Here is a 27122-nt window from a genome sequence, read left to right on the forward strand (position 1 = left end):
ACACATAGAATTGGACCCCATATACAAACCCAGGCAGATCAAAACCGCAAATGACACTACTCACCATAACGGACCAGACAGTACAAATTCCAAACGGAGTCGAATAACATCACTTCATCGGAGGCTCCACTGATGACGTCACCTAGCATGGTGACGAAACGTCTGAACAAAAACAAGCCAGCTCGGTGAGCAAGTCAACAACCTCACTTATTATCTGTGTTTGACATGTTTTAGGGATTTTTCTTGGGTGAGTAGGTAATGAAATACCTCTTTCTTTCACCCAGGAAAACCCTGGAATTGTCTCCTTCATATTGATCTAGTTCATTCATTTCGATTGATGTGTTATAGCTGTGTGTTAAAGAGGAATAAACATAATTGTTGTGAACAATGAAAAGGGGTTTAAAAAGAGGGAAGCCAGTCACCACCATCCCACCTGGTCTTAACAATATGAAGCAGAAGCTCTGCTCAGGGCAACTTACATGTAACGGTTGTGAAAAAGCTAAATAAAAACCCGAAAGAACTGCAGATGCTGGAAATCAGAAACAAAAAACAGAAATTGCTGGAGAAGTTCAGTGGGTCTGGCAGCATCTGTGGAGTGAAATTAGAGTTAACGTTTCGGATCCAGTGACCCCTCCTCAGAACTGACCATTTCTGAGGAAAGATCCCTACACCTGAAATGTTAATTCTGATTTCTCTCCACAGATGTTGCCAGGCCTGCTGAGTTTTTCCAGCAATTTCTGTTTTTTGTTTCTGATTTCCAGAATCTGCAGTTCTTTCGGGTTTTTATTCAGCTTTTTCACAACCGTTACACATAAGTTGCCCTGAGCAGAGCAATTTCTGTTTATGCTCATGAAAAAGCTGGTTCAGCCTTGGGCAATGGCCATGGCAACTAGAGAAGAGGATTTCTGATGTGGTCAGAAAGACCTTGGTCTTCTCAATATTTAATTAGAGAAAAACTGTCTGAGCATTTAACTGGTTTACTGGTAATGTCCCACATCAAGCAGACTCCTGTAGAACAGCTAACAATTCACACAACAAAAATATTTATTTTGTTGTTTCTACGTCAGATAGAAGTGACAAAGTAGCTCACTATTTCTTCGCCATGCCTGACATGTATCAGTGTCATGATATATTCTCAATCACACCATACATTACATCTTTCCTTATCAGTCAACACATTATGTACAAATTTACACATCATCAGCAATCACATGACAAAATAAGAGAAAGAAGATAATTTGATTAGGAGATTCAGGTGAAATTGTAAGTGGTCACAATGCAGAAATCATTGCTATGTACAGCAATTAAGGCAACTAGTAAAGATGTAATTAAAGAGAAACTAAATAAATACATTAAGGGAGAAAACTGATGGCTACACTGATAGGCTTGGAGAAAGTAGGGAGGAAGGAGGCTAATATTATGAAACAAACAGTGGCCAGCTGAACAGATAGGCAAAATGCCCTGTCTCTTAAGATTGTTTGCTTAAGATTCCATAATTTTTATTTAATGGTCATAAACCAACAGGCCTAACAATACAGTCAGTAGAAAATATCCTGGGATAATATACCTTGAAGTACATGATGCAGTGGACGGAATATTTCTTTGTACACATGCATACATATGGGAAGCATGTCTGCCACAGTTAAATGTGCAAATGGCAACTTCAAGAGATTGAGAGCTAATAATTTAGTGCAGATTCCTATGCTCTTGGGAAGGGGATGGATACTTTCCTTCACTTATTCATGCTCAGAAAATGGACATAGAGAGTAATGTCAGCATTTATTGTCCAAACTTGGTCACAGCCAGAGCAGGAACAATACCGAGCATAAAATAAAAACAAAGAACTGTGGATGCCAGAAGTCTGAAACAAAGTGCTGGAGGCACTCAGGTCTAGCAGCATCTGGAGAGAGAAAAACAGAGCTAACATTCCATGTACAGTGACCCTTCATCAGAACAATACAGAGCATGTTTGAAGGCAATCTTTGTCAGCAATTAAGAACTAACATGTCAGCGTTGGAAAAGAGTGAAACATAGGTCACACCAGGGAAGGATAGCAAGTTTCCCTCTCCTAAAGGATACACAATATAGGTTTTATAACATTGTGGCAACTTCATCAGTCACTATTGACTTATGCCAGCGTTGCACTTCAGAGTTTTTAAAATGACATTTGAAATGTTGAAACTGCCGTGGTGAAATCTGAACTTCCATTCTCACAAGAATTAGACCTGGCTTTTGGATTACCATTCGGGTAATATAGTGCCACGTCTGAAGGCAAGGACAGCATTTAATCAGGTTGGGGTTGGGGTGGGGTGACCATTGCAGGTACAGATTGAGAAAGTGCCTGACCGATGTGCCTGCCCTGTCACCAACTGAGATTCTTGAGTGGACAACTTATGACCACTAAAGGCCTTGTCCCCAAAACTGCTGGTACTAAACCAACTGCAGGGAGGCCCTGCCACATGTGTTGCATGACAAATTAATTATGATGGACTGTTTGTCTTCTCTTGGGAGGGAATCTGTCAAAGTCTCACTCTCTGCCTGAGAAAGGGAAAGCATACTGACAGCCACCTCCCTTACCTTGCTGTTGACTCTGTGCTCCTCTGGCAAGGTCCTACACTGTGACCACTCCCACCCACTCAACTAGAAAACGATCTTATGCCATCACTGACTTGGGTTACTCTGTGATACCTGGTGCCCATTGGCTTTTTTCCTGCAGCAGCCACTACTTTCCTGTGGCGCTGCTGAGAAAGAGTGTTGCCACCCTCCGATTGGGCAGCAGCTCTTAATGGGTCGGAATTCAGTGTCCTGATGCTGGGTGGAGGCCCTTTGCTGGCCTCTCCACTGCCTGATTGGTCAGATTTCCCAAACAAGGCCACACACATCGCTCACTGGCTGGCTAAAGGCCCTCATCACTTCCACAAGATTGTACCTAAAACTACTACTCTCAAGGAAAGTGTTGCCTATTTATAATAAAAACTTGCATTTATGTGGTAAAAATATCCCAAGGCGTTTCAAAGAAGAGTGACTGAACAAAATTGGACTCTGACACACAGGTGACATTAGGTCAGGTGGTCACATGAGGCAGATTTGAAGGAGCAAATTGAAATGAGGAGAGAAACACTAACTGAACTGAATGTGTCTACTTGCATTAGTTACTTGGCTTTGCTTATAAAACTACTCTCTGACTCAAACAGGTAATACTGAATTATGCACAGCTGTTTTAGCAACAGGATAATACATTGTGTATTGCATGGCATAATACTCCAGTAGATCAACATGATTTTAGTGAATGGTTGAAGCAGCTTGAGGGACCATTTAGCTTGCTCCTGCCCCTAGTTCCAATACTCTGACTGAGCAACATATTATATGTCACACAAGTATGGTGTTCAATATAATGATTTTTATCCAATAAAAGTGGAGTGAGTAGCAGTAATCTTACGGTGCAAATCCATTTCTTGAGTTACAGATTCATTGCTCTCTCTCAAATTCTGTATTTGCTGGAAAACAGGCTTGGAAATTTGATTCTCTTGTTTATTTCTGATAAATGGATCTTGAGTGTACAGTAGAGTAACCAAGCTGAATGAACCAAGTGCTCTTAACATAGGTCAGTCTGCCAATCTTCGACCTTTGCTCTGTTGTCAAACCTCCAACCTCTTCTCAGTTTGACAATTACAGGAAACCACTGTTATGCTTGTAATGAAAGCCTCAGCACATTTAATGCTGGAACCAGGGCCAGAAAGCCAATTAATATACATTTAAGTTTCAGACTTTAGTCAATGTCAAGCTCCTTTATTATAACAAAACAGCTGGAACACTCACCAAGACATTAAGAGGATAGAGACATGGAGAAGGTACTTAGTGCCCTTTACCAGCATTGGCAGGTAATTTGGGTATTCAACACAAGTGGGTGAAGCTATAGTGGTGTGTGTTGGGACATTACTGCTCACTAGCATTGACTTGACACAGAGGCACCAACACCCAGTTCCTAATCTGTCAACTGATTCAAGGCTGGCAAAAATAATATTATGCACAAAACATTTTCCAAGGATAAAGAAGGATTGTTAAAAGAAAAATCAGTAACTAAAGTTGTCTCACTTACCTCCAATGTGGTCGATACAATCTTTTCTACAGAAGAAAAATATGCATCCCACAAAAATTGGGTGTGTTGTCGGAATGCCAGGATTTTGTCATTATCAATGGACCTGACTGTTGAGGGAACCTATAAAGTAAAATGGGAGAAGCTTTATTTCAACTTCTAAAATCAAGTGCTGCCCAGAGACTGTTTCAAAAAACACTCACCTCCTACCACTTGAAGGTAGGCCTTCAAGTAAAGGTTAGACCCCCATGTAGGGTGGCATGATGGTATATGGGTCACACTGCTGCCTTACAGTGCCAGGGACATGGGTTTGATTCCAGCCTCGGTTGACTGTCTGGGTGGAGCTTGCTTCACTCTGTGTCTGTGTGAATTTCTGCCTGCAGTACATAGATGTGCAGATTAGGGGGACTGGCCAGGCTAAATTGCCCCATAGTTTCGAGGGGTGTGCAGACTAAGTGGGTTAGCCATGGGAAATGTGGGGTTATGAGGATAGGCTAGGGGCTGGGTCTGGGTTGCGATGCTCTTCAGAGAGTTGGTGCAGACTTGATGGGCCAAATGGCCTCTTTCCACACTGTAGAGATTCTAATAACCATCACCTTTTGCCACAGTGACAGGCTGAATCCAATTATTTGCCTTAATTCTAACGGACCAAAAATCTGTCTAGCCCCCTTAAGTAAACACAACAATAGCGCACTTGCAGCCTTCTGACATACAAAAAATGGGCAATTCCTGGCAAGTACCAAATAAGCGAAGCTTGGTATAAGTACATTCAATTAAATTCATCCTAAACATGGCAATTATTAACTATAAAAATCTCTATACGATCCATCAAAAAGCTTCAGCTTGCTACAGAAAGCGTCTTCTACTGAGATGATACCCTGTCTAGGTTACTACCTTCCGTCCAAGGTTTCACCTGAAGGATGCAATTTTTTTGAAAAGGCACCCCTACTACCTCCTGCATTGGGAGTGGTAGTTAACGTAATTTCTGTGCACTGGGACTTGAAGCCATAGTCTTCTACCTCTGAAGCAAATGTACTACCTATTGAGCCATAGCTAACACCATTAAAAGGTGGAGCTTATACACAAATTGGAACAGAAGTACAAAGAAGATCCCAGGATTGTTCCTTAGCTTGTGTTACGTTAGCTAACCTCAGCTCAAGTACTGATGTAGATAGTTCAACTGACTTTATTGTCATCATTCAAGAGAAGGGAAAATTGGCAGGATTTCTACTCCTGATTGTTCTTCAAGTGTCCTCTGCTGGAAGACATGTGAATGTTGGAGGAGAGAACAGGATGACGCTCAGGCCCTTTAATCAGACAGTCTGTCTGCGCTGAAAATATGAAGAATGGATAATTGGGAGAGGCTTAAGTTGTTGGTCTTGGAAAGGTGGGGGAGAAATCCGTGAGCAAAGGGGAAGCAACAAAGAACAGTACTTTAACTGATAATAACTGGATTAAATCAATAACAATAAACAAGGATGGTAATGTTCAAACTGTCAGAGTGTGTGACTGAATAAAGAATGTGTGTACTGTTCTGTGAAATTGAGGATACTCAGGCTGACTGAAAGAATCAACCCAATAGGCCTCCTTCCATTAACTCGTCTATCTTCAGTTCCTTGGTACAGGAAAGGTGTCCTTTCATTAATGAAGAGGTGCTGACTAGAACAAAATGTAGGAGCCAAGCATACAAAGTATTTCAAATATACTTTACTAGGTGAAATCCTGAACAACTAGGGACATGGTGAGGAATGAGGAAGTGAGATGCAAGAACAGAACGTAAGAATATTCTTAAGATGAGCAGGAGGAGGCCATTCAGCCCCAGCATTCAATAAGATTATGGCTGGTCTGCTCCTGGCCTCAACACCTCTTTTGCGGCAGCTACTCATAAGCCTCAACTCCCTAATATTTCAAAAACCTATCTCACCTCCACTTTAAAGGGCATGGGTGGCACGGCGGCACGGCGGCTCAGCGGTTAGCACTGCTGCCTCACTGCACCAGGGACCTGGGTTCGATTCCAACCTCAGACAAATGTGTGGAGTTTGCACGGGTTTCTGCCAGGTGCTCTGATTTCCTTCAAAGGTCAAAGAAATTTGCAGGGTAGGTGGATTAGCCAGGCTAAACCGCCCAAAGTGTCCAGGAATGAGTACGCTAGGTGGATTAGCCATGGTAAATGCGGGGTTATGAGGATAGGGTAGGGGTCTGGGTGGGATGCTCTTCAGAAGGTCAGTGTAGATTCGATGGGGCTGAATAGCCTCTTTCTATATTGTACGAATTCTATGATTCTAAATACATTAAGTAATCTAGCCCTTGCAACTTTCTGGGGTAGAGAAATCCAGACATTCACTACCCTCAGAAGAAATTTCTTTGCATCTCAGTTTTAAATGGCTGTCCCCTTATTCTGTAACTCTGTCCCATGCTTCAAGATTCCCTCACTAGTGAAAACATTTTGCTCAGTATCTACCTGGTCAAGGCCCTTCAGAATCTTGTATGAACCAATAACATCACGTCATACTCTTGCAAACTCCAATGAACAAAAAGCCAAACCTGTTTAGCTGTTCTTGATAAGGGAATCCCTTAATCCCAGGAATCAGCACAATGAATTTCATTTGAACTGCCTCTAATGTTAGTACATCCTTTCTTAAATACAGGAGACTAAACTGTACAGTGTACTTGAGGTGTGACCTCACTGACACCCTGTACAGTTGTAACAAGACTTCCCTATCTTTAAACTCCAACTCCCTAGCAATAAAGCCCAAAATTTCATTTGCTTTTTTAATTCTTTGATGCACCTACATGCTAAGATTTTATGTTTCATGCACAAGAACACACAGATCCCTCTGTCATGCACTTTTGTGGTGCCTATCTCCATTTAAATAATAGTCTATCATTTGTTTCTTCTTATTGAAGTATATGACTTCACACTTTCCAACAATAAATTCCAACTTCCAGGTTTTTGCCTTCTCACTCAACCTGCCAATATCCCCTTACAAATTCTTTATGTCCTCATCACATACCCTCCCATCTATTTTTATATCATCAATAAACTCGGATACTTTGCACTCTTCACGTTCTCCAAGTCATTAATATGGATTGTAGATAATTGAGGCCAGGGGACCGATCCTTGTGGCACTCCACTTGTTATATCTGAAAGAGATCTATTAATCCTGATTCTGTACATTCTATATTAACAGATCCTTAATCCATGCTAATATATTACCACCCAATACTATAAACTCTTATCATGTGTAATAACCTTTTAAGTGGCACCTTATCAAATGCATTCTACAAATCCACGTACACCATATCTACCAGTTCCCTATTATCATCTCTGCATGTTATTGCCTCAAAGAACTGTAGCAAATTTGGCAAACATGATTCCCTTGCACCAAACCATGTTTATGCTGTTTGACTGCATTATGCTTTAATAATTGTCCTGCTATTTCTTCCTTAATAATGGACTATAGCATTTTGCCAATAACGGATGTCAGGACAACTTTTTTTTATTCACACATGGGATGTAGGCATTACAGGCTGGCCAGCATTTATTGCCTGGTCCTCAACGCCCTTGAGAAGGTGGTGACAAGTTGACTTCTTGAACTGCTGTAGTCAATGCGCACAACTGGCCTACAGACTCCTGCTTTCTGTCTCCCTTCCTCAAATGGGTCAACACATCAGCAGTTTTCTAATGTGCTAGAATGCTCCTGGAACCCAGTGATTTCAGGAATTTCAACAAATGCCTCCACTACTTCTGCAACCACTTCCTTTAACACCCTTGGATGCATCAGGTTCTGGTGATTTCTCTGCCTTTAGTCCCATTCGCTTGTCAAATACTTTGTCCCACGTAACAGATACTGCTTCAAAACCTTTCCTCCTATTAGCACCTTGCTTATCTGTTATCTTTGGGATTTTATGGTGTCCTCCACAATGAAGATTCATGCAATATACTCGTTTAAACAATTTGCCATTTCCCAGTTATGAATTCCCCAGTCCCATCCTCTAAGGATCCCACATTCTATTCAGCTACTCTCTTTCTTTTCACATACCTGTAAAAATTCTTGCTTTTTAAAAAATATTTCTTGCCAATTTACTCTCATAATCAATTTTCTCTCTCTTTATTAGCTTTTTAAGTCATCTGCTACGGGTTCCTAAAAAAATTCCCAATCCTCTGTCCTACCACTAGCTTTAGCCATTTTGTATGTCTTAGTTTTTGACTGGATACTCTCCTTGACTGCCTTTGTTAACCGTGATTGATTCATCCTTCTCATCAAATCCCTTCTGACTGGAATAATTTTTGCTGAGGATTATGAAATATCTGCTTAAATGTCTACCACTGTGCATCTATTGACCTTTCCCTTAATCTACTTTCCCAGCCCACTTTAGACAACTCTTTCTTCATTTCTCTGTAATTGCCCATATTGAAGTTGAGGTTTGACAGCCAGATTGCTCTCACTCAAGCTGAATTTGAAATTCTACCATACTGTGAAAGCTACCTCTTTGATGGATCCTAAACTATGAGATCTCTTATTAATCTTACCTCATTACATATTGCTAGATGTAAAATAGCCTGTTCTCAGACTGTGCAATGTACTGCTCTAAGAAACAAATCTGATGCAATCTGCAAATTCCTCTTCCATGTTACCCTTGCCCATGTGATTGGTCCCATTGATATGCAGGCTGAAATCACCCATCACAACTATACTTCTCTTTTTACTTACATCACGGAAAAAGCAATGCAGGTGACTCACATGGCCAGGCTGACTCAAAACTGAAACACTGAAATGAATTTTTATTCAACATTATTCCTGAGATGGGGATTGGGTACAAGTATTGAGTTGGGAGCTACGTCTACATGAACTTTATTGCTGAGTCCATTTCGGAATTGCCTTACCTGGAGTAGGAGCCTCTCATCACCCACCACCACAGCCTTGCTCCAGTCAATGACCTCGGAGAACGGTAACTCCCAGCCATTACTGAGCAGAACTGGGATACAAGCAGCCTAGGATGAAGCAAAATAAAACACACTTAATTTGACAACTTAAATGTTGTTTGACACAGGTGATAATGAATTTTAAGCATTCTGTTTTAAGCAGTCTCTGGAGTTGTTACTTGTGTTGTGATAAATTTACACAAGTACAATTGCCCTCTGGTATTTCAGCTGTCACCCTAGACAGTGATATCAATGTAGCATGCCATCAAAATGACATTGCAAACAATCTCAGTCTCATTAAACCTCTGCACATATTCAATTCCTAGTAGTAGGTTATGGTAGAGAGATTGGGAATGGAAACTATTTATTTCGGCCTCCCTTCCCTGCTTAAATGGGTGCTGGGACCAATTGTTGCACCTTGGTTATGATCAGTCAACTCAGCAGGGACTAGAATCTGGTCTCTCACACTAGGCAGTGCATTTATCAATTGATGCTATGATGGGATGATCCTAGATCACCTGTAAAATCAATGCGACTTTCTCCAACCCCTTTTAAAAGCAGACCCTTAGCACTGGACACTTATCCAAATTGGACAGCCAATTGCCTTTATCTTCAATGTGTTTTTAGTTCACATAGTAATGGGGACGTGTGCGTGACATTCAGGCTAATTGGCCTGTTAAAAAGCACAACTGGCCAGTTACTTATATCTTTTCATAATAGCGGGTGGGTTGCTGATTTTGGCAACTACTCACCTAACATTTAGTGGCGACCATGTCATTTTGGAGGGGTGGGGGGAGGGTGCAGGAAAGTCGCTGGCCAATCACCCACCGTATGTGACTGCCCCTTCAGTAAAATGCCTGAAAATTCCAGCCTGATTTTAAAGAAATAGACTGTAAATTGCAAAGTAATTGTAGCAGAAAAGTGACAGCGAAGGAAGAAAAACAGTCATCCACTAAGCTCATGGTTGACAGCACTGCTGGTGTGTCTTCCTTGAGCCCTTGCCTCTAAACACCCCACCCTCACATTCACTGCCATTGGTCACTTGACACACACCCTCACATTGTCCCACAGCCAACTGGATGCAAAGAGACCCCTCATTATTGGATTGCCTGATTCTTGATGGTCATTTTAACAGCCTTTCAACCTAAGCTCCAATATTTGTACAACTAATAAACAGATGTATTCATAGAACATTAAAAAGGTTCACAAATTGTTTGATGTTCCTGTGAAAATTTGGCCTGCGTAATTTTGCAGCAGCATCCAAGAGATTAAACCTTCATTTCTGAAATCCCCATGCCAATCCTGGATGATTGTCAACTCAAACTGAGCTGCTGTCAGACACTTGCCAACTCATGGTGTTTCAGAGATCTTGTTCACGGTTCATGTGTCCTAGAATTTAACTTCAAGTTTTATGAATTGAAGATTTATCTATAGAGAATGCAGGTACGGTTGAGAAACTGGTAAAAGCAACCCTGGAACAAAGTACAATGAAACCAGCTTGGAGCCTATCACACTTAAAAGATTGAGGCTATGTTGATTTAGAAGGTTTAGAGCTAGAAAGGTAAAATCATCACAAGGACTAGGTGGCCTTTCCTATTGAAGAACTGGAGACGTAGCACCTGCATGTAAGGATTGTCCAAAGAAATGCTTTTATTTTGGGAGCTGTAACTAAATTAGTTTGGAAGTCTTTGGTAAACCCTGAAGGTTGCCAAAGCACACTTCTTTCATCAGATCGAAGAAGGAATTTTAAATGAAGGATACTTAACCCAAAGAACATGGGGAGGACACCCTAGAGCATGCTACATTTTTGTGGAGATAGGCGCATCTTGGAGAGGTTGTCTGATTTCAGGTTATCTGGGTGCTTGCTGAGAGTTAGGTGCAGCTTGGATCTGGTGTGTGCAGTTTGTGGAAGACAGTAGATAGCCATTGTAAATGACAGTCAATAGGATGGACATTAAAACAGATTAAAACACATTAAAATCTCACCATTTACTGCATGGGACGCAAAGAGCTTAATCTCAGTTTGAATTTCATTTGGAACAGAAGCTGGAAAATTGTTTAGCTTGAAACAAGTGGAAAAAATCTACTGTGGTCTGTCCCAGAAAATCTTGTGACAAAAAAAAAAGTACCTAGCAGATTAGTTTAAAGTTATTGAGAAGGCACCTAGAACAAGGAAGTAAGGCATCTGCAGTCAAGGGGTAGTAAATGAAGGCTCTATTTGTGAGAATAACTGAAACTGAGGAAAATGAAAGTAATTTCCAGAGGACTGCGTAATACTTCTGGGTATTTCTGACAAAAATAAATAACTCTAATGTGCCACAAAGTGTAAGAAAATTCTTGGGGAAAGACGTAAAGTTGCGTGCATAACATCCATTGTTTTAGAACGTATTGCTAAGTTAACAGTGTCTGTTTTAAGTCTTTTGTTTAAAAACATGAAGTCTTGTAGCATAGTTTCACTGCTTAAAATTAGGAATTTGGATTTCTCTTCAAACATTAATGGGCATGAACATGATTGTACCAATGGCAAGTGACAAGAGCATGCACCTGAATAAGCAAGTCCAAGATAATGTATACATTTGGTGAGAAACTTAACAGAAAGGTCAAGGTATTGGCTGTGAAAAACCACCAAGGCTGAAAAAAGTAAAGAGAGATGTTGAGGTAAGTCAAGAAGCCATGGTCAAGCTTGAGTTTTGATATGCTGTGCAAATTAGGAGGCAGGGAAAAATGAGGGAGGGAGGACATTTCCCAATTTTTGATGTAAAGGATGAAGCAAAGAAACGATAATATGCTTTTAAAAAATGTCTCATCCTGTTTCAGAAACATCTCAAAGTGTCTAGCATGCAATAAAATTCAGTCTCCAGTCAGCATTATCAGGTGGTTCAACTTCAGGTCTACTTTGAGAGAGATAGGTTTCAAAACAACAATAAGGCAAGTTAACAAGTAATTTTTTTTGATATTGTTGGGTGAGGGAGAAATGTTGGCCAGGACTCCAGATCATAACTTACTAGTCATTTTTAAGCAATTGATTTGCTGGGAATATTAATGTTCCTTTCTTCTACTGAACCTTTTGAACTCAATTTTTTTGCATCAACATAAGAAAAAATTCCCAGTCAGTGACAATTCCCATTTCCTTGCTCACAAGCTTTATAAAACAATGAATGAATGGCAAGTTTCAAAATAATGAGTTTTGTTTCACTTTGGCTCTCCAAGGAATCATGGAAAAAAGGGTCTGAAGCAATGAAAATCCAGTGCAACCCTATGTATTGCTTAGCAACACCCCAAGAAAACCATACAAAAACTTGCATTTTCTTCCCCTTTTGTTTCTTTCTTCATTTCAAAACAAGAAATGTAAGAAATCAGAAACAAGAAACAGGAGTGGACCAGATGTCCCATCGAGCCTGCTCCACTGTTCAAATGGTCATGACTGATCTTTGGCATCAGCTCAGCTTTCCTACCCACTGCCCATATATCTTAATCCTCCAAGAGACCAGAATTCTGTCTGTTCCATCCCTAAATATATTCAACAAAGAGGCATCCACCACCCTCTGGTGTAAAGAACTTCAAAGATTCACAACCTATTGAGTGAAGAAATTTTGATTCTTCTCTTTGTCCTAAATGTCCAACCCCTTATCCTGTGACTGTGCCTCCCATGTTCTCGATTTTCCAGCAGGAGATAAAAAAAACCTCCCAGTGTCTGTCCTGTAAAGTCCCTACAGAATCTTGTATGCTTTGACGACATCACCTCCTATTCTTCTAAACTTCACAGAGTAGAGACCCAAAGTACTGAGCCTCTCACTACAGGATAACCAGCACTTATTTTATAGTTGTCTGGGATATGTGTATTGCTAGTAAGGCTGGCATTTTTTGCCCATCCCAAATTGCCAGTGAACACAGTGGCTTCCTAGGCCATTTCAGATGGCAATTAATTTTCTTTTATTTATTCATAGGATGAGGGTGTCACTGGCTAGTCCAGCATTTATTGCCCATCCCTGGTTGTCCAAAGGGCAGTCAAGAGTCAACCACATTTGACAGGCTGGAATCACATGTTGACCAGATCAGCTTCCCTTCTCTAAACAACATTAGCAAATGACATGGGCACTTTTTTTTTAATAATCACCATTAGGCCAGGTTCTAATTGCAGATTTTATTCAAATTCAAATTTCATGATCTGCCATGTTACGATTGAAATCCATGTCCTCAGAATATTGGCATGAGCTTCTAGATTATTTAGGTAAATGTAAAGTCTACATAGTCCTAGAAGACAAGTGGATGCTCTTTGGAAGGTCCAGTTTCCTCTTCACAGGATGTCAATTAATCTCATGTTTTTCACAATGCATTCCTTCAAAGAGATGATCTGACATTGAAAGCTCTTGGGATGGTGAAGCTGCACTGTTGAGGAAAAGCTGGGAGGTATCACCATGCAGCTATTGTAGTGGTATAACAATTTCTTGAAGTTCTTATTCAGTATTCTCAAGTTTAGGACAAAGAGAGGAGTGGGTCATCAAGAAGATTGTAGAGTTTCACTTCTTCAAAAGACTTGTGCAAGGATGGTGAATGATCAATGAAAATCTCCTGAGGTTACTGATTGCGCTGGAGGAGCTGCAGTCTGAACAATTTAGGCTGCATTTGTAGGCACTGAGAAACTTTCTGCATGAAAATGCAACATGACAGGAACCTCAGCATTGACTACACATCTAGAATACTAGAGAATTTTATGATTTGGAGGTGATCTGTTTGATTTACTTTTAAAGTACTGACCTTGTATTGCAAAACTGCTGAAGGTGGACACATGTATTGTATACTTCCTTGTTGGACAATCTTATGACTTACAGTGCTTTCTTACACCTTACTGCCAGTACTTTAAACTATTCATTGACACCTTTTCATTGTTTTTGATCTGCTTTTCCTTGGGAGAGGTGGACAACTTATGGGCTTAAATGGAATCTCAGCTTTGCGAGAAATAGCACCCTGGCATCGCACTTTGAGCTTGGCTTGCCTTATACGTGCATTTTTTCAGCCTTCTGCATACTGCGATGAATCAAGGAGAATCTGTTAAAAATTTCAAAGATCTCATTCCTCAATGCCTCATCATCACAGGAAATGGTCACTGTATATGAATCCTCAATGGAGTGCATCGAGACCACTGACTGTTGGATCAGATGCAGTCAATAACAAATTCCTGAGACTAAAATAAGCATCGAAGGCTGCTAGGACTGAAAAATTCTATGTAAACGTTTCATCAACAACTTTTCTTTTAAGGATCCCACTGGTGTTGGGGCCTAATGTCTATAAGAAAGTACTTACCTGAAGCTGTTGCTGCTCCAACTAAAGACTCCAGGCTATTCTGCACCTGTCAAAATGTGTTGTCCACTTCTCCTATCCATGTGGTTGCATTGATCCTTTGCCAGCATTGAGTGTTCTCAGAGAGGGCAGGGATTCCTCAGTTGGAATGGACATGCGGCCACTTCACCTCACACCAGGAAGTCTTCTAAAGATTATTTTTGTTCCTGGTGGTTCCTCAGCCTTGTTTCATGGTTGTTAAATCTTGTCGTGTGGTTCTTTAGATTCCTCGGAGAAAAACACTGTCTTGCCTTACACTGGTTTCTCCACAACTGCCATCGTGTTCTATATGGATTATTCAGTTAGAGTCATACAGCATGAAAACAGATCCTTTTGATCCAACTGGTCCAAGTTGAGCATGTTCCCAAACTAAACTAGTCCCACCTGTTGGTGTTTGATCCATATCCCTCCAATTCATGGACTCATCCAAAAGTCTTTTAAATGGTGTAACTGTACCTGCATTGACCACTTCCTCTGGCAGCTCATTCCACATACTGACCGATCTCTGTGTAAAAAAGTTGCTCCTCGTGTCCTTTTTAAATCTTTCTCTTCTCACCATAAAAATGTCTCCTAGTTTTGAACTTCAGGAAAAGACCTTTGCTTTTCACCATATCTAGACCCCTCATGAGTTTTTTAAACCTGTGTAAGGTCACCCCTCAACCTCCTATTCTCCAGTGAAAAATGTCCCAACCTGTTTTTACAACTCAAACCCTCCATTCTCAGCAACATCCTGATAAATCTTTTCTGAACCCTCTCCAGATTTAATAAAATCCTCCCAATAACAGGGCAACCAGAATTGTACGTAGTATGCTAGAACATGCCTCACCAACATCTTCTACAACCTCAATGTGACATCCCAACTCTTACCCTCAAAGGTCAGAGCAATTCAGGCAAGCATGTTAAACACCTTCTTAATCACCCTGTCTACCTGTGACACAAATTTCAAAGAATTATGTACCTGAATTCCTAGGTCTTTGTTCTGCAACACTACCCAGGATCCTACCATTATTGTATAAGTCCTGACCTGGTTTGTTTTACCAAACGGCAATACATTGCATTTATCCAAATTAAACTCCATCTGCCACTTCCCAGCCCATTGACTCAATTGATCAAGATCTTTTTGTAATCTTAGATAACTTTCTTCACAGTCCATTGTACCATGGTGCCTTCCGCAAACTTACTAATCATGCTTCCTAATTCTCATCCAAATCATGTATACAAATGGCAAACAAAAATTGGACCCAGTACCGATCCCTGTGGAATACCACTGGTAACAAGCTTCCAGTCTGAGAAACAACACTCCACCACCATCCTCTGTCTCCTACTGTAAAGCCAATTTTGCATCCAATTGGCAAGCTCACCCTGAATCCCACGTGATCTAACTTTACTAATTCATATATCTAGTAAAGCCTTACTATAGTCCAGATAAATAACGTCTACTATTCTGCCCTCACTACTCTTTGGTTATTTCCTCAAAAAAAATCTCAATAAAGTTTAAGAGACACGATTTCTCTCACACAAAACCATGCTGACTATCCCTAATCATTCCTTGCCTCTCCAAATGCATGTAAATTCCTATCTTTCAGAATCACCTCCAACAACTTACCACCGATGTTAGACTCAGAGGTCTACAGTTCCTAGGCTTCTCCTTCCAGCCTTTCTTAAATAAAGTCACAACATTAACCACCCTCCAGTCCTCCGGGACCTCATCTACTGTTACAGGTGATAAAAATACTTCTGCTCGTAGCCCCACAATTTCCTCCTCAACTTCCCATAACATTGTGGGCTACACTAGATCAGATCTTGGAGATTTATCCACCTTTGTTTTCTAAGGCCTCCAACACGACTTCTTCTATATAGTTATTTCCCCAAGTTCTCTAGCCTCCATTTCTTACTTCACAGTAAAAACTGATGTGAAATATTAATTTAATATCTCTCCCATCTCCTGAGGTTCTACACAGAGATGACTTTGTTCATCTTTAAGGGGCCCTCCTCTCTCACTGCTTCTTTCCTCTTCATGTACTTGTAGAATCTCTTTGGATTATCCTTAATCTTATCTGCCAAGGCTATCTCATATCTTGTCTTTGTCTTCCCGATCTCCCTCTTAAGAATGCCACTACACTCTTTACTTGATCCCAGTTGTCTATATCTAATATACAATTCTTTAGTTTCGACTAGAACCTCAATATCCATTGTTTCATAATCCTACTTGCCTTACCTTTCATTCTAACAGGAACATAGCGAGGTCAAGTTGTGCTTCATCTCCAGTAGGGCCACTCACATATTGATAAAGAAAACTTTCTTGAACACATTTAACAAATTCCTCATCATCAAACCCTTTAATACCATGGCAGTCCCAATCAAAGCTTGGAAAATTAAAATCTCCTACCTTTACCATCCTATAATTCTTATGTATATCTGAGATCTCTATTCATATGTGCTCCTCAATTTCCCTCTGACTACTGGGGCACCTATACTGCAACCCCACCAAGGTGATCACCCCTTTCTTATTCTAATTTCAACCTATATATTTTCACTGGATGATCCCTCAGAAATATCCTCTCTAATTACAGTTGTAATGTTTTTCTTAATCAAACATGCCATTTCCCCTCCTTTTTTGCCTACCTCTGTATCCTTCCTATGGCATCTAAAACCCGGAAAATTGACCTGCCAGTCCTGTCCATCACTCAGCCATGTTTCTGTAATAGTTATGATGTTCTAGTCCATTGTTCCGATACATGCCCTGAATTAATCAGCCTTACTTGTAAGGCCCCTTGCTTTGAAATAAATGGAATTTAATTCTTCAGCGTTACCTCCTTCTCTGACTTGCTCTTGTCTGTCTTTTCTAATTAACTTGCTCTTTTTCTGATTCCGAACCATCCTCATCTGTTTTTCTATTTTCACCTCATGCAAGCTCTGGCCAGATTTCTGAGTTGCTTCTAAACAATGTTTACTAGCCAATTCTCCATGAGAGGAAGGCTCAGTGTTACACAGGTTCCAGCCTTCCAGCAGAGTATTAGCACATGAATAGTGAGGTCACAGTTACATCACAGTCACCTCAGAGGCTCATTTACATACTCAATAAACCTCATCTCGACAGAATCCTCTCATTCCAGTGAGCAATCTGGTGGACCTTCACTATACTGCCTCTGAAAGAAGTATATTATTCCTTAAATACGGAATTGGAAACTGCATAGTGTTCCAAGCGTGATGTCACTAAAACCTCGCAACACTTCTTTATTCATGTACTCCAATGCTGTTGCAACAAAGACCAAGATTTCATCCATCTTCCGTATTGTTTTACCTGTATGCTAAACTTGTGTTCCTTGTGCAACTACATCCAAGATTCGCTGAATAGTAACATTTATAGATTTCACACAAATTTTTAAAAAATATTCTACTTTTCTCTTCTTGCTACCAAAATGAATAAACCCACAGTTTCCCACACTGATATTCACCTAGCACCATGTTGCCTACTCAATTAATTGTCTATACATCTTTTTAGCCTGTGTGCCTTTCTCACATAACTACCTAGTTTTTGCATTATCAGCAAATTTAGATACTGTACTTTTGGTCTCATTGTCTAAATCATTGATGTTCATTCGTGGAATGAGGGAGTTGTTGGCTAAGCCAGCATTTATTGCTCTTCCTTAATACCTTGGGAAATTAGTGGCAAGCTGCTTTCCTGAACCTTTGCAGTCCATGACTTTTGGTTAGGAACGGACTTTGAGGATTTTGACTTTTACCTGCTGCTCTTGCTCTTCTAAACTGAGAATTATGGAGGCCACAGCAATAACAATCAGAACTGATTCTTTCTGCAATTTACTTACTACAGCCCACCAGCTTTAAAATGGCCTTTGCTTCCTGTCCATTAACCAATCCTCTAACAATGCTGATACATTACTCTAACTCCATGATTTTGCATGTTACCCTTTTGAGTAAACCTTATTTTCAAGACATTTGTAAATCCAGGTAGATGACATCTACTTTATTGCCCATTTATCGCCCAAAGGGGATGGAGAAATAATTAAAAAACAAAGCACCTTCACAGTTTGTCCTCAAAAATGCCTTTAAAAGGTTGTCTTGCACAATTTCCCTTTCATAAAACTATATTTGAAGTTTTAAAGTTAAGACTTCTTAGACTTCATAGCATGCAGGTATTAGGGGAACAGTTATACGTGAGACTGTTACTCACTTTGCAGAATTGGACTTGACCTGTTGGTGCACAGCTATACTCTCCTCACTTACAAGTGCATCTTTAAGCTTACTTCATTTTAATGATCCTGAGCAGTTCCAATCAAATCTGAAAAGTATGCTTTTATTTTTGGTCATTTGGGACAGAAGTAAGGAAACATGCTTCTCATAGAAATGTAGAACAATCTCTTCAAAGAGAGTGGATACTTGAGCTCAATTGTAGTTTTCAAGACTGAAGTTGATGGATTTTTTTTTTATGAGGACAACGAAGGGTCTGAAGTTAGGTGGATTAAGGGTACTGAGACCCAGATGAGCCATGATCGTAATTAATGCTAGGGCAGGTTTCAGAAGTTGAATGAGCCACCCCAGTTCCTGCATTGTTATTGCAAACTAGAGACAGACTGCGGTGCATATGAAAGAGAAGATGACCAAAGAGAAATAGGAAAGGCTCCAGCAAAGTAATGGCTGTGTTACCGGACCAGCAACTAAGAATCCTGGATTAATAATACAAGGACCCAAGAGTTCACATCCCACAGGACAAGTTCAGAAGCCACTGTAGGGCAATGTACAGATCACTTGGTAAAGTTCTAGCAGAAATAGGTCAGGGCAGCAATATGTCACAAGAGAGAGAAACAATGAGTGGAGTGTTTCACAATGTCGAGCATCAGCAAAAGATGAGGAAGTACAGGGTGCGGGATGCAGCTGGGGTTGCCCAAGGTGGCCTCGGTCCTTAAGCAAAAGTTAAACTTGAAACAATTAAAGGCAAAAAAAAGGAGCTAAATACCAAGCACTAATTGGCCGATATTCCAAACTTATTTTTGTTTGTTTTATATTTTATATATATACACCTTTCGTCCCTCTACCCCAAAAAACTTTATTCTCAATGCTGGTAAGCTCACTGGACACATCCAGCCTTTTCTGTTTTTGTTTCACAATCTCATACAGTTCAAATTTTCACATCATGGACTTTGGGTTACCTGAAGGGATTCCAGAAATCGGAAAGAGCCCAGTCTTCTTCCCCTTGGAACAAGGCAGAAGGTGGAGTTGTGCAACAATTCCTGATAATCATACCTGAAAAAGGAAGGCAAAACCCATTCATTAACTGGTTATGCTGAATGCTCATTCATACAAGACTCCTTTATTTACACTGAGTAGTTAAATCTATACGCTTTCGCCTCTCTATGTAACTATGTAGCCTCAGATGTGTAATCCTCCAATTTTCCACGTCCGTCCAATTCTGGCCTCTTCCATCCCAAATTTTAATCATGCCACCGTTGGTAGCTCACCTTCATTTGACTTGGCCCTAAGCTCTGGAGTTCCCTCTCCAAATCTGTCTTTTACGCCTTCTTTAAGATGCTCCTGATGATTTCTCTCTTTGGCCACACTTTTGCTATCTCTCCTGTGTATTCTTTAGCGGCTTTGATCCAAATTTTGTTCCTGTGAATATCCTTGGGACAATTTACTATATTTAAATCTTTAGATAAATACATGTTGTTGTTGTTGGGTGATTTAAAATCCTCAGTGTAAAGGTTGGAGCAGCTCAATGATTGCACAAACCAAAAGTTGAGAGACTCTAACTCATCTGAACTAGACAAGTAAAGTGAAGACAGGGATTATTTTCATGTAGTTCAAAATTTCCAGAAAATATGTGGGAACTATCTATGCCACCAAATTCAAGACACCCACAAAAATGGCTTCAACCTAGACAAACACAACCTAGACAACCTAGAAAACACAATATAAATAAAACATTTCATACTTTTAAAAGAACTTCTTTTCACACAGAGGTTTGGACAGCGGGAAACACTGATGCCGGGCAAGCAGTTTTACTGCTGCAGCATGGAACTAACTTCTTGAAACATGCGGACTGGCCAAGCACTCAATGACTTATCGCATGCTAAGAGGCCTCCAAGCACAGTACTTTTGTTCAAAGGCTCAGTGAAGCATATTAAACATGGCTGTTTTTAAGACAGTGCTTCACAGCTCTCATACCCAAGGAATGCTAAGTGTTTGTGATAGTGCATCAACAAAACTTCCACTTTCTCCCAAGGCTACATAAATACAGGAACTGGAAAGAAACAAAAAAGGCTGTTGGAAGGTGGTTTACTGTCAGTCAAAGTGTGAAACAAAGAGCTTGATTGCTTTCCAGCAATTGTGGGAAGGAGGGGCTTTGTGCTGTTGGACGGACTGATGGTGAGATTGTGAGGGCAGGGTATCTGAAGGCAGGGCGTGATGTGCTGACACTTCCAGAAATGTGTCCATCCAGACCTGGCAAATCTGATTGTGGAAAAGGGGGAGGGGAGGGTCTGGGTGTCTGACCAAGTAACAGGCAGGCAGTCACAGTTGGGAAAAAAAACCCATGTAAATAAGATTTTTAAAAAATTGCAAAAAACACTAAACTAAAAGCAAAATACTCAGATGCTGGAAATCTTAAATAAAAACAGCAAGTAGTGGAGAAAGCCAGCAGGTCTGGCAGCATCTGTGGTGAGAGAAACAGAGTTAACGCTTTGACCTCAAGATGATTCTTCTTCGCAATGTCCTGTAATAGGTTTTATTTTTAAAAAGACCTCTGATTTGAACTTGACAGTTGACTTGCCTCTACATGTCTGTCAGTAACTTGCCCAGATTATAATGGAGATCCAATCCAGGACTATTGCAACTATAGTGTTAGCAAAAGCTGGATGGGCTCACTGGGATTGGACTGTGGGTTCATCGCAGGAGGGGCCAAAACTCCAGGTTAAGTAATTTAATGGTGCACAAATGAGAGGATACCACTCAATTCTGAGTCTCTATGCTCAACATAATCCCTCTGCTGCCCTATCACCAATGTGGTATAAACTATATCGGAAATTCACTCAATAATTTTAGTACTTCCCCAAACTGGCTTTTTATGCAGTAAATGATTAGTATAAAAGAGCTGTGACTCTACCACAGTGACGTACATACACCAGCTGCCTGTTATTTGTTTGGCTCTTGGAAGGTTTAAACAAGATTGTCGTAATTGCAATGCCACTTATTATTGGAGCCTAATATTTGGGGAGGGCAAGCAATGTAGAATCTGCTCCTTAAAATTTCAAAGGGCTTCCATTTACATAACGCTTTTCACAACCTCAGGACCTTTTTTTTAATTCATTCACAGGACGAGGACTTTGCTGGCCGAGGCAGCATTTGCTGCCCATCTCTTATTGTCCTCAAGAACATGGCAGTGAGCTATCTACTTGAATTGCTACAGTCCATGTGCTGTAGGTAGACCCATGATGTCATTAGGGAGGGAGATTTAGGATTCTGACCCAATGACAGTGAAGGAATGGCGATACACTTAAGTCAAAATGGTGAGTGGCTTGGAGGAGAACTTGCAGGTGGTGGTGTTCTCATGTATGTGTTGCTCTTCTAGAATGAAGTTGTAGGTTTGGAAGATACTATCTAAGGAGTCTTGGTGTTCCAAAACCCTTTTCAGTCAACAAATTACTTCTGAAGGGTAGTGGCCAGATAATCTGTTTTAGTGATATTGGTTGAAGGATAAATATTGGTCCCCGTCTCCTAATAGTGCCATGGGAACACATGAGAAGGACAGACAGGATGCCCACTTGATATCTCGGTCAACAGCTCTACCTTAGACAGTGTGATATTCCCTTAGAACTATGCCAGGGCTGTCAAACTCTCCAGAGTAGGACTTGGAACCCATGAGCATGCTATTATTTGAGTCACGGTGGGCACTTTAAAATTAATAGAGTTATAGAACTAGAGAAGATTCATTTTTACAGCCTGTATCTCATCGAAAATATCAATAATGTTGCTATGAGAGTCCTTGCAATGCTGGCAGACAAGAGACAACAGTGATACTGCAGTCCTACTGTTTTTACTAAAGAATGGTATGTTTGTGACTAAAGAGCAGCATGGTTATGAAGAACCTCTAAACATCTTTCTCAGGAATGAAGCAGCAGTTGGGGAACTCTAGTGCTTTACCCATCAGCCCTCCTCCATGCATCAGCCTAGAACCTGAGAAAAGCTATTCAACTGCTTTAGGCATTGCGCTTGAATCACAAAAGCAGACCATTCAGCCCAATAAATGCACATCTGAGTTCATACTCCAAGTAAATCCCTTAACACCTCCTTCATCACACTCTTATCTATTTATCTTACCTCACAGTTATTAATGAATTTGTGCTTTTTGCCTGAAATGCTCTAAATGGTCACATATTTTATATTTTATTCTCACCTAGGGTAAAAGAAAATTGGAATTTTCTAATAGATTTATTGGAGAGTTTTTTTTTTATGGCTCCCAGTTCTGGGTCCCACCTAAGTGAAAATGCTTTCTCTATATCTACACTATTGAATCTTTTCACATTTATTTAAGACCTCAGTGAGTTCCCCAAGCTTCTCATTGAGGTCTTAAATAATTCTGAAAAGATTCAATGGTATCATTTTGGTTAACATTTTCTTAAAAAGAGCCTTTGCTGATAGGTATTCTCTTTATTAAACTGCTTTTATTTATTCTATCCCATTTTATTACATAAGATTAAAATTGAACATAACATTCCATTGGTGGAATTTAATGCCCTCATCGGAGGGGAATTTGGGATGACTTATTCAGTTGGGAGGGTGCCACCACCATATCTGCCCAGATTCATCGTAGATGGCCATGCCACACCACCAACAGTTACCACCTTTAAGTGGTCAATTAATGATCAAGTAAGGGCTTCATCCCACTGCTGCTGATGGGACTTGTCCACGTGGGAAACTCGAAAAGCAAACTTTCTTGGCGTTATCTGTGTGGTTTCAGGAGGTGAGATACTTCATTTAAAGACACTCAGTGTCTGGTCATGGAAACTGGCATCAGGAAGGGTCGGGGCCCACAGAGAGCCACCCCCTTGCCATTGCTACTGACTCTCCTCTCCCAAAAACACCACCACTCTCAACTTGCCCTCTTCATTGGTGACACTGGGTCTCACTTGGGTATATGGCTGGCATCAGCCACTGTTGCCCAGTGTTGCCTGCAATAAATGCTGCTGGCCTCTGACTGACTGGCCATTCTCAGCCCTGCTCCCAGTGTTGTTGCCCTCAGGGCAAGGTTCACTGCTGCCCAGTTAGGTGCCTCGGGTAGGACATTTAATTCTGGCAGGCCTTCCCATGAGGAGGCGAGATGGGGCTCTTGCTGAATCTACAATATCAGTAAGACCCATCAACTCCATTAAATATTGCCCCACGTGTAGTTTAACTAAGGTTCTACACAAGTTTAACACAACCTCCCTGCTGTCTGTCTAGAAGTGAACATCAGTGCTTTGTTTGCCTTTTTTTTAGAAAACCAAAAATGACAAAAGTATCTTTAGATTGTCAGGGCTGGTTAAAGTACATGCTAATGACAGGAAATGCTAATACACAAGGACTGAGATCAACCCTTTCTTATTCCATTGCTCAACACATATCTCACCAGTTCTGCAGCAACATTCTGAATCCCAGCAGATTTCAATCAGAGAATAGCTCCAGCGCTACACAGGCTAACTCCCTCATGTGACAGCAACAGAACAACAAAGCTCTCATTATTCTGACTCTTATTAAGCTGGGACGAGACATCAGTAGTTCTTATCTGTACCGCTCCGGAGAGCATAGGGACCAGACGTAGACTGGCTGGACAGTTCTATCCCTTTGGCAATTCTTAAAAGATCTACAGATTAGACGCAAAATGAGTGATTTTAACCCGACTGCCTTTGAATCCTGTGGGATTGACTGAAACACTGGTTTTATGCATTTTTTTATTCAATCATTTTCCACTGACTTCAAGGAGAGACATTGGTGTGAAATCCAGCATCACATCCAAACCCAGCAGTTTTACAAAGGGTACTGTAGTTGAAGCTGGACACAAACTAGTCTAATCTTTTTTTCTCAATTTGATTGTGTCCTCTGTTGTTCACCAGATATTAGTTATTTAAGTCTTTTAAAGAATTTTTACTGGTGTCCAATGCACCAATCTATGATCCCAGTCCATCTTCGTACCACCTCTGTTAACATCTAATTGGGGTTATAAACCACAGAGGCTGAAGTAGATCAAATGGATATTATTAGCATTTCTGAAACTGAATGATACTTGGGAGGAAGGTTTGATTGACGCATAAACATTTAAATTATTGTGCAAAAACTCTCTCTGCCACTTTTCTGTTATCTAATATGTTATGCAGCTAATTAGAATCCAGATTACGCCTAAATGCATTTCTGATTAGAAATATAAATTGAGTAACTGACACCAAATAGTGAACTATTTTCATTGAGCTGGTAAGTGAATGGAGTTTGATTTGGATAAATTGAGGTATTATATTTTGGTAAAACAAAGGCAGGACTTATTCAATTAAAAGTAGGGCCTTGGGTGGTGCTGTAGAACAGGGAGACCTAGGGGCTCACATACATAATTGTGTGAAGTTTGCGTCGGGGGGACCCGGGTTCGAATCCTGCCATGGCAGATGGTGGAATTTGAATTCAATAAATATCTGGAATTAAGGGCCTAATCAAGACCATGAAACTATTCTTGATTGTCAGGAAAATCCATCTGGTTCACTCATGTCCTTTAGGGAAGGAAACTGCCATCCTTACCTGGTCAGGCCCACATGTGACTCCAGACCCACAGCATTGTGGTTGACTCTTAACTGCCCTCTGGGCAATTAGGGATGGGCAATAAATGCTGCCTAGTCAGTGATGCCCTCATCCCATGAATGAATTAACAAAAAAATGTAGACAGGGTGGTTAAGAAGGCATTTAGCATGCTTGCCTTCATTATTCAGACCTTTGAGTAAAGCAGTTGGGACGTTATTTTGAGGTTGTACAGGACGTTGATGAGGCCTCTTCTGGAATACTGTGCCCAGTTCTGGTCACCCTGTTATAGGAAGAATATTATTAAACTAGACAGGGTTCAAAAAGGATTTACCAGGATGTTGCCCAGAATGGAGGGTTTGAGTTATAAAAAGAGGCTGGAAAGGCTGAGATGTTTTTCACTGGAGTGTAGGAGGTTGAGGGGTGACCTTATAGAGGTTAATAAAATAATGAGGGATGTAGATAAGGTGAATGCCAGGTGTCTTTTCCCTAGGGTTGGTGGATTTCAAAACTGGCGGGCACATTTAGGTGAGAGGAGAAAGATTTAAAAAAGACGCGAGGGGCAACTTTTTTTTACACAGTGAGTGGTTCGTGTGTGGAATGAAATTCCGGAGGAGGTGGAGGATACACATGCAATTACAACATTTGAAAGACGTTTGGATAAGTACACGAATAAGAAATGTTTGGAGGGATATGGGCCAAACGCATGCAGGTGGCACTAGTTTATTTTGGAATTATGGTTTGCATCGGCAGGTTGGACTGAAGGCCTGCTTCTGTGCTGTATGACTCTATGACTCTAAGTATTAGCCTAGGATATTAGGCAGATCTCCCTTGCCGTGCTGTGAAACAGTACCAAGCCCATTCACATTCATGTAAGAGGACAGATGTGGCTTTTGTTCAGTGTCTCATCTGAATAATGGCACTTGTGGCACCGCAGCACTCTCTCATTACTGCACTGAATTGCCAGTCTCAACTTAACACTCAAGTCTTTGAAATAAAGATGCATGTGACCTGAGTATAAAGGCATAGAAGCAGGCGAAGAGCAAGTGATCCATCGAAACTGCTCCAGCATTTAGTAATGATATGGCGGTGTCGGTGTTGGACTGGGGTGGACAATGTCAGAAGTCATATGACACCAGGTTATAGTCCAACAGGTTTATTTGAAATCACAAGCTTTCGGAGTGCAGCTTCTTTATTCATTCATAGTTAATCTGTATCAACTCCACTTTTCTGCCATATCCCCATATCCCTCGATTCCTTTAGCGCCCAAACATTTATCGAAGTCTCTGGCTGAGCATCCATAACCTGAGGTAGAGAAATCCAAATATTTAAGAGCAAACTCAGGATTTACACAGGAATATGTCACTAGTACTCTGATATTTGTATACATAGAGTTGACAATTTAAGCAAACTGTACCGGTAATCTTGCATAGGCAGAAAACAAAATCATACTGAAGTGTGCATAGCCTACAGGCTTCATCAAGGGGTCTATAGTTTGATTTTCTTAAGTGACACAAGATTGATCTTTTACAAAATGTAGTAAGCTTTAGGGCAACTGAATTTAAAACAAATTATAATCACATGCACACACAATACCCTTCAAGCAAGTCCTTTCCCATATGCTGCATCTGTGTTTCCAAATAAGAACCTTCAAAGTACTTTCTTCACTGACACCAGGCCCTATGTCACTGGAGAGTAAATCAGAAAAAGTGAACTAATACCTCAAAGTTCATCACAGAATCTGAGAATGCAAACTCAGTTTTATTAACAGACTTTGTAGTAAAATGTTCAAAAAACTAAGAGTCCATGAACAAAAGTCATGCATCAAAAAAAGACAAGCTTTTTTTTAATGTCACTGACAGTTTCACCTGGGTGTTGTTTTGCAGCAGTGTCCTGTGAATTAATCTTCAATTCCTGGTGACCAAGGGAAATTCTCTGGCATCTCGAATTGAGAGGAATCACCTCTCTCAATATGACTGTCCT

General features: G+C 40.6%; 1 protein-coding gene across 1 annotated transcript in view; it reads right to left on the reverse strand.

Annotated features, from left to right (window-relative positions):
* Positions 1–27122, reverse strand: part of LOC109932300 (exostosin-1-like) — a 229096-nt gene that overhangs the window by 52397 nt on the left and 149577 nt on the right. Inside the window, exons 2-4 of the mRNA XM_048613270.1 lie at positions 19535–19628; positions 8985–9092; positions 4100–4219 (exon numbers count right to left, since the gene is read on the reverse strand). Of these exons, the coding sequence (XP_048469227.1) occupies positions 4100–4219; positions 8985–9092; positions 19535–19628 (322 nt within the window). The remainder of the gene's footprint in view (positions 1–4099; positions 4220–8984; positions 9093–19534; positions 19629–27122) is intronic.

The sequence above is a fragment of the Rhincodon typus genome, chromosome 27 (assembly GCF_021869965.1).
Source record: "Rhincodon typus isolate 14 chromosome 27, sRhiTyp1.1, whole genome shotgun sequence".
Classification (NCBI taxonomy): domain Eukaryota; kingdom Metazoa; phylum Chordata; class Chondrichthyes; order Orectolobiformes; family Rhincodontidae; genus Rhincodon; species Rhincodon typus.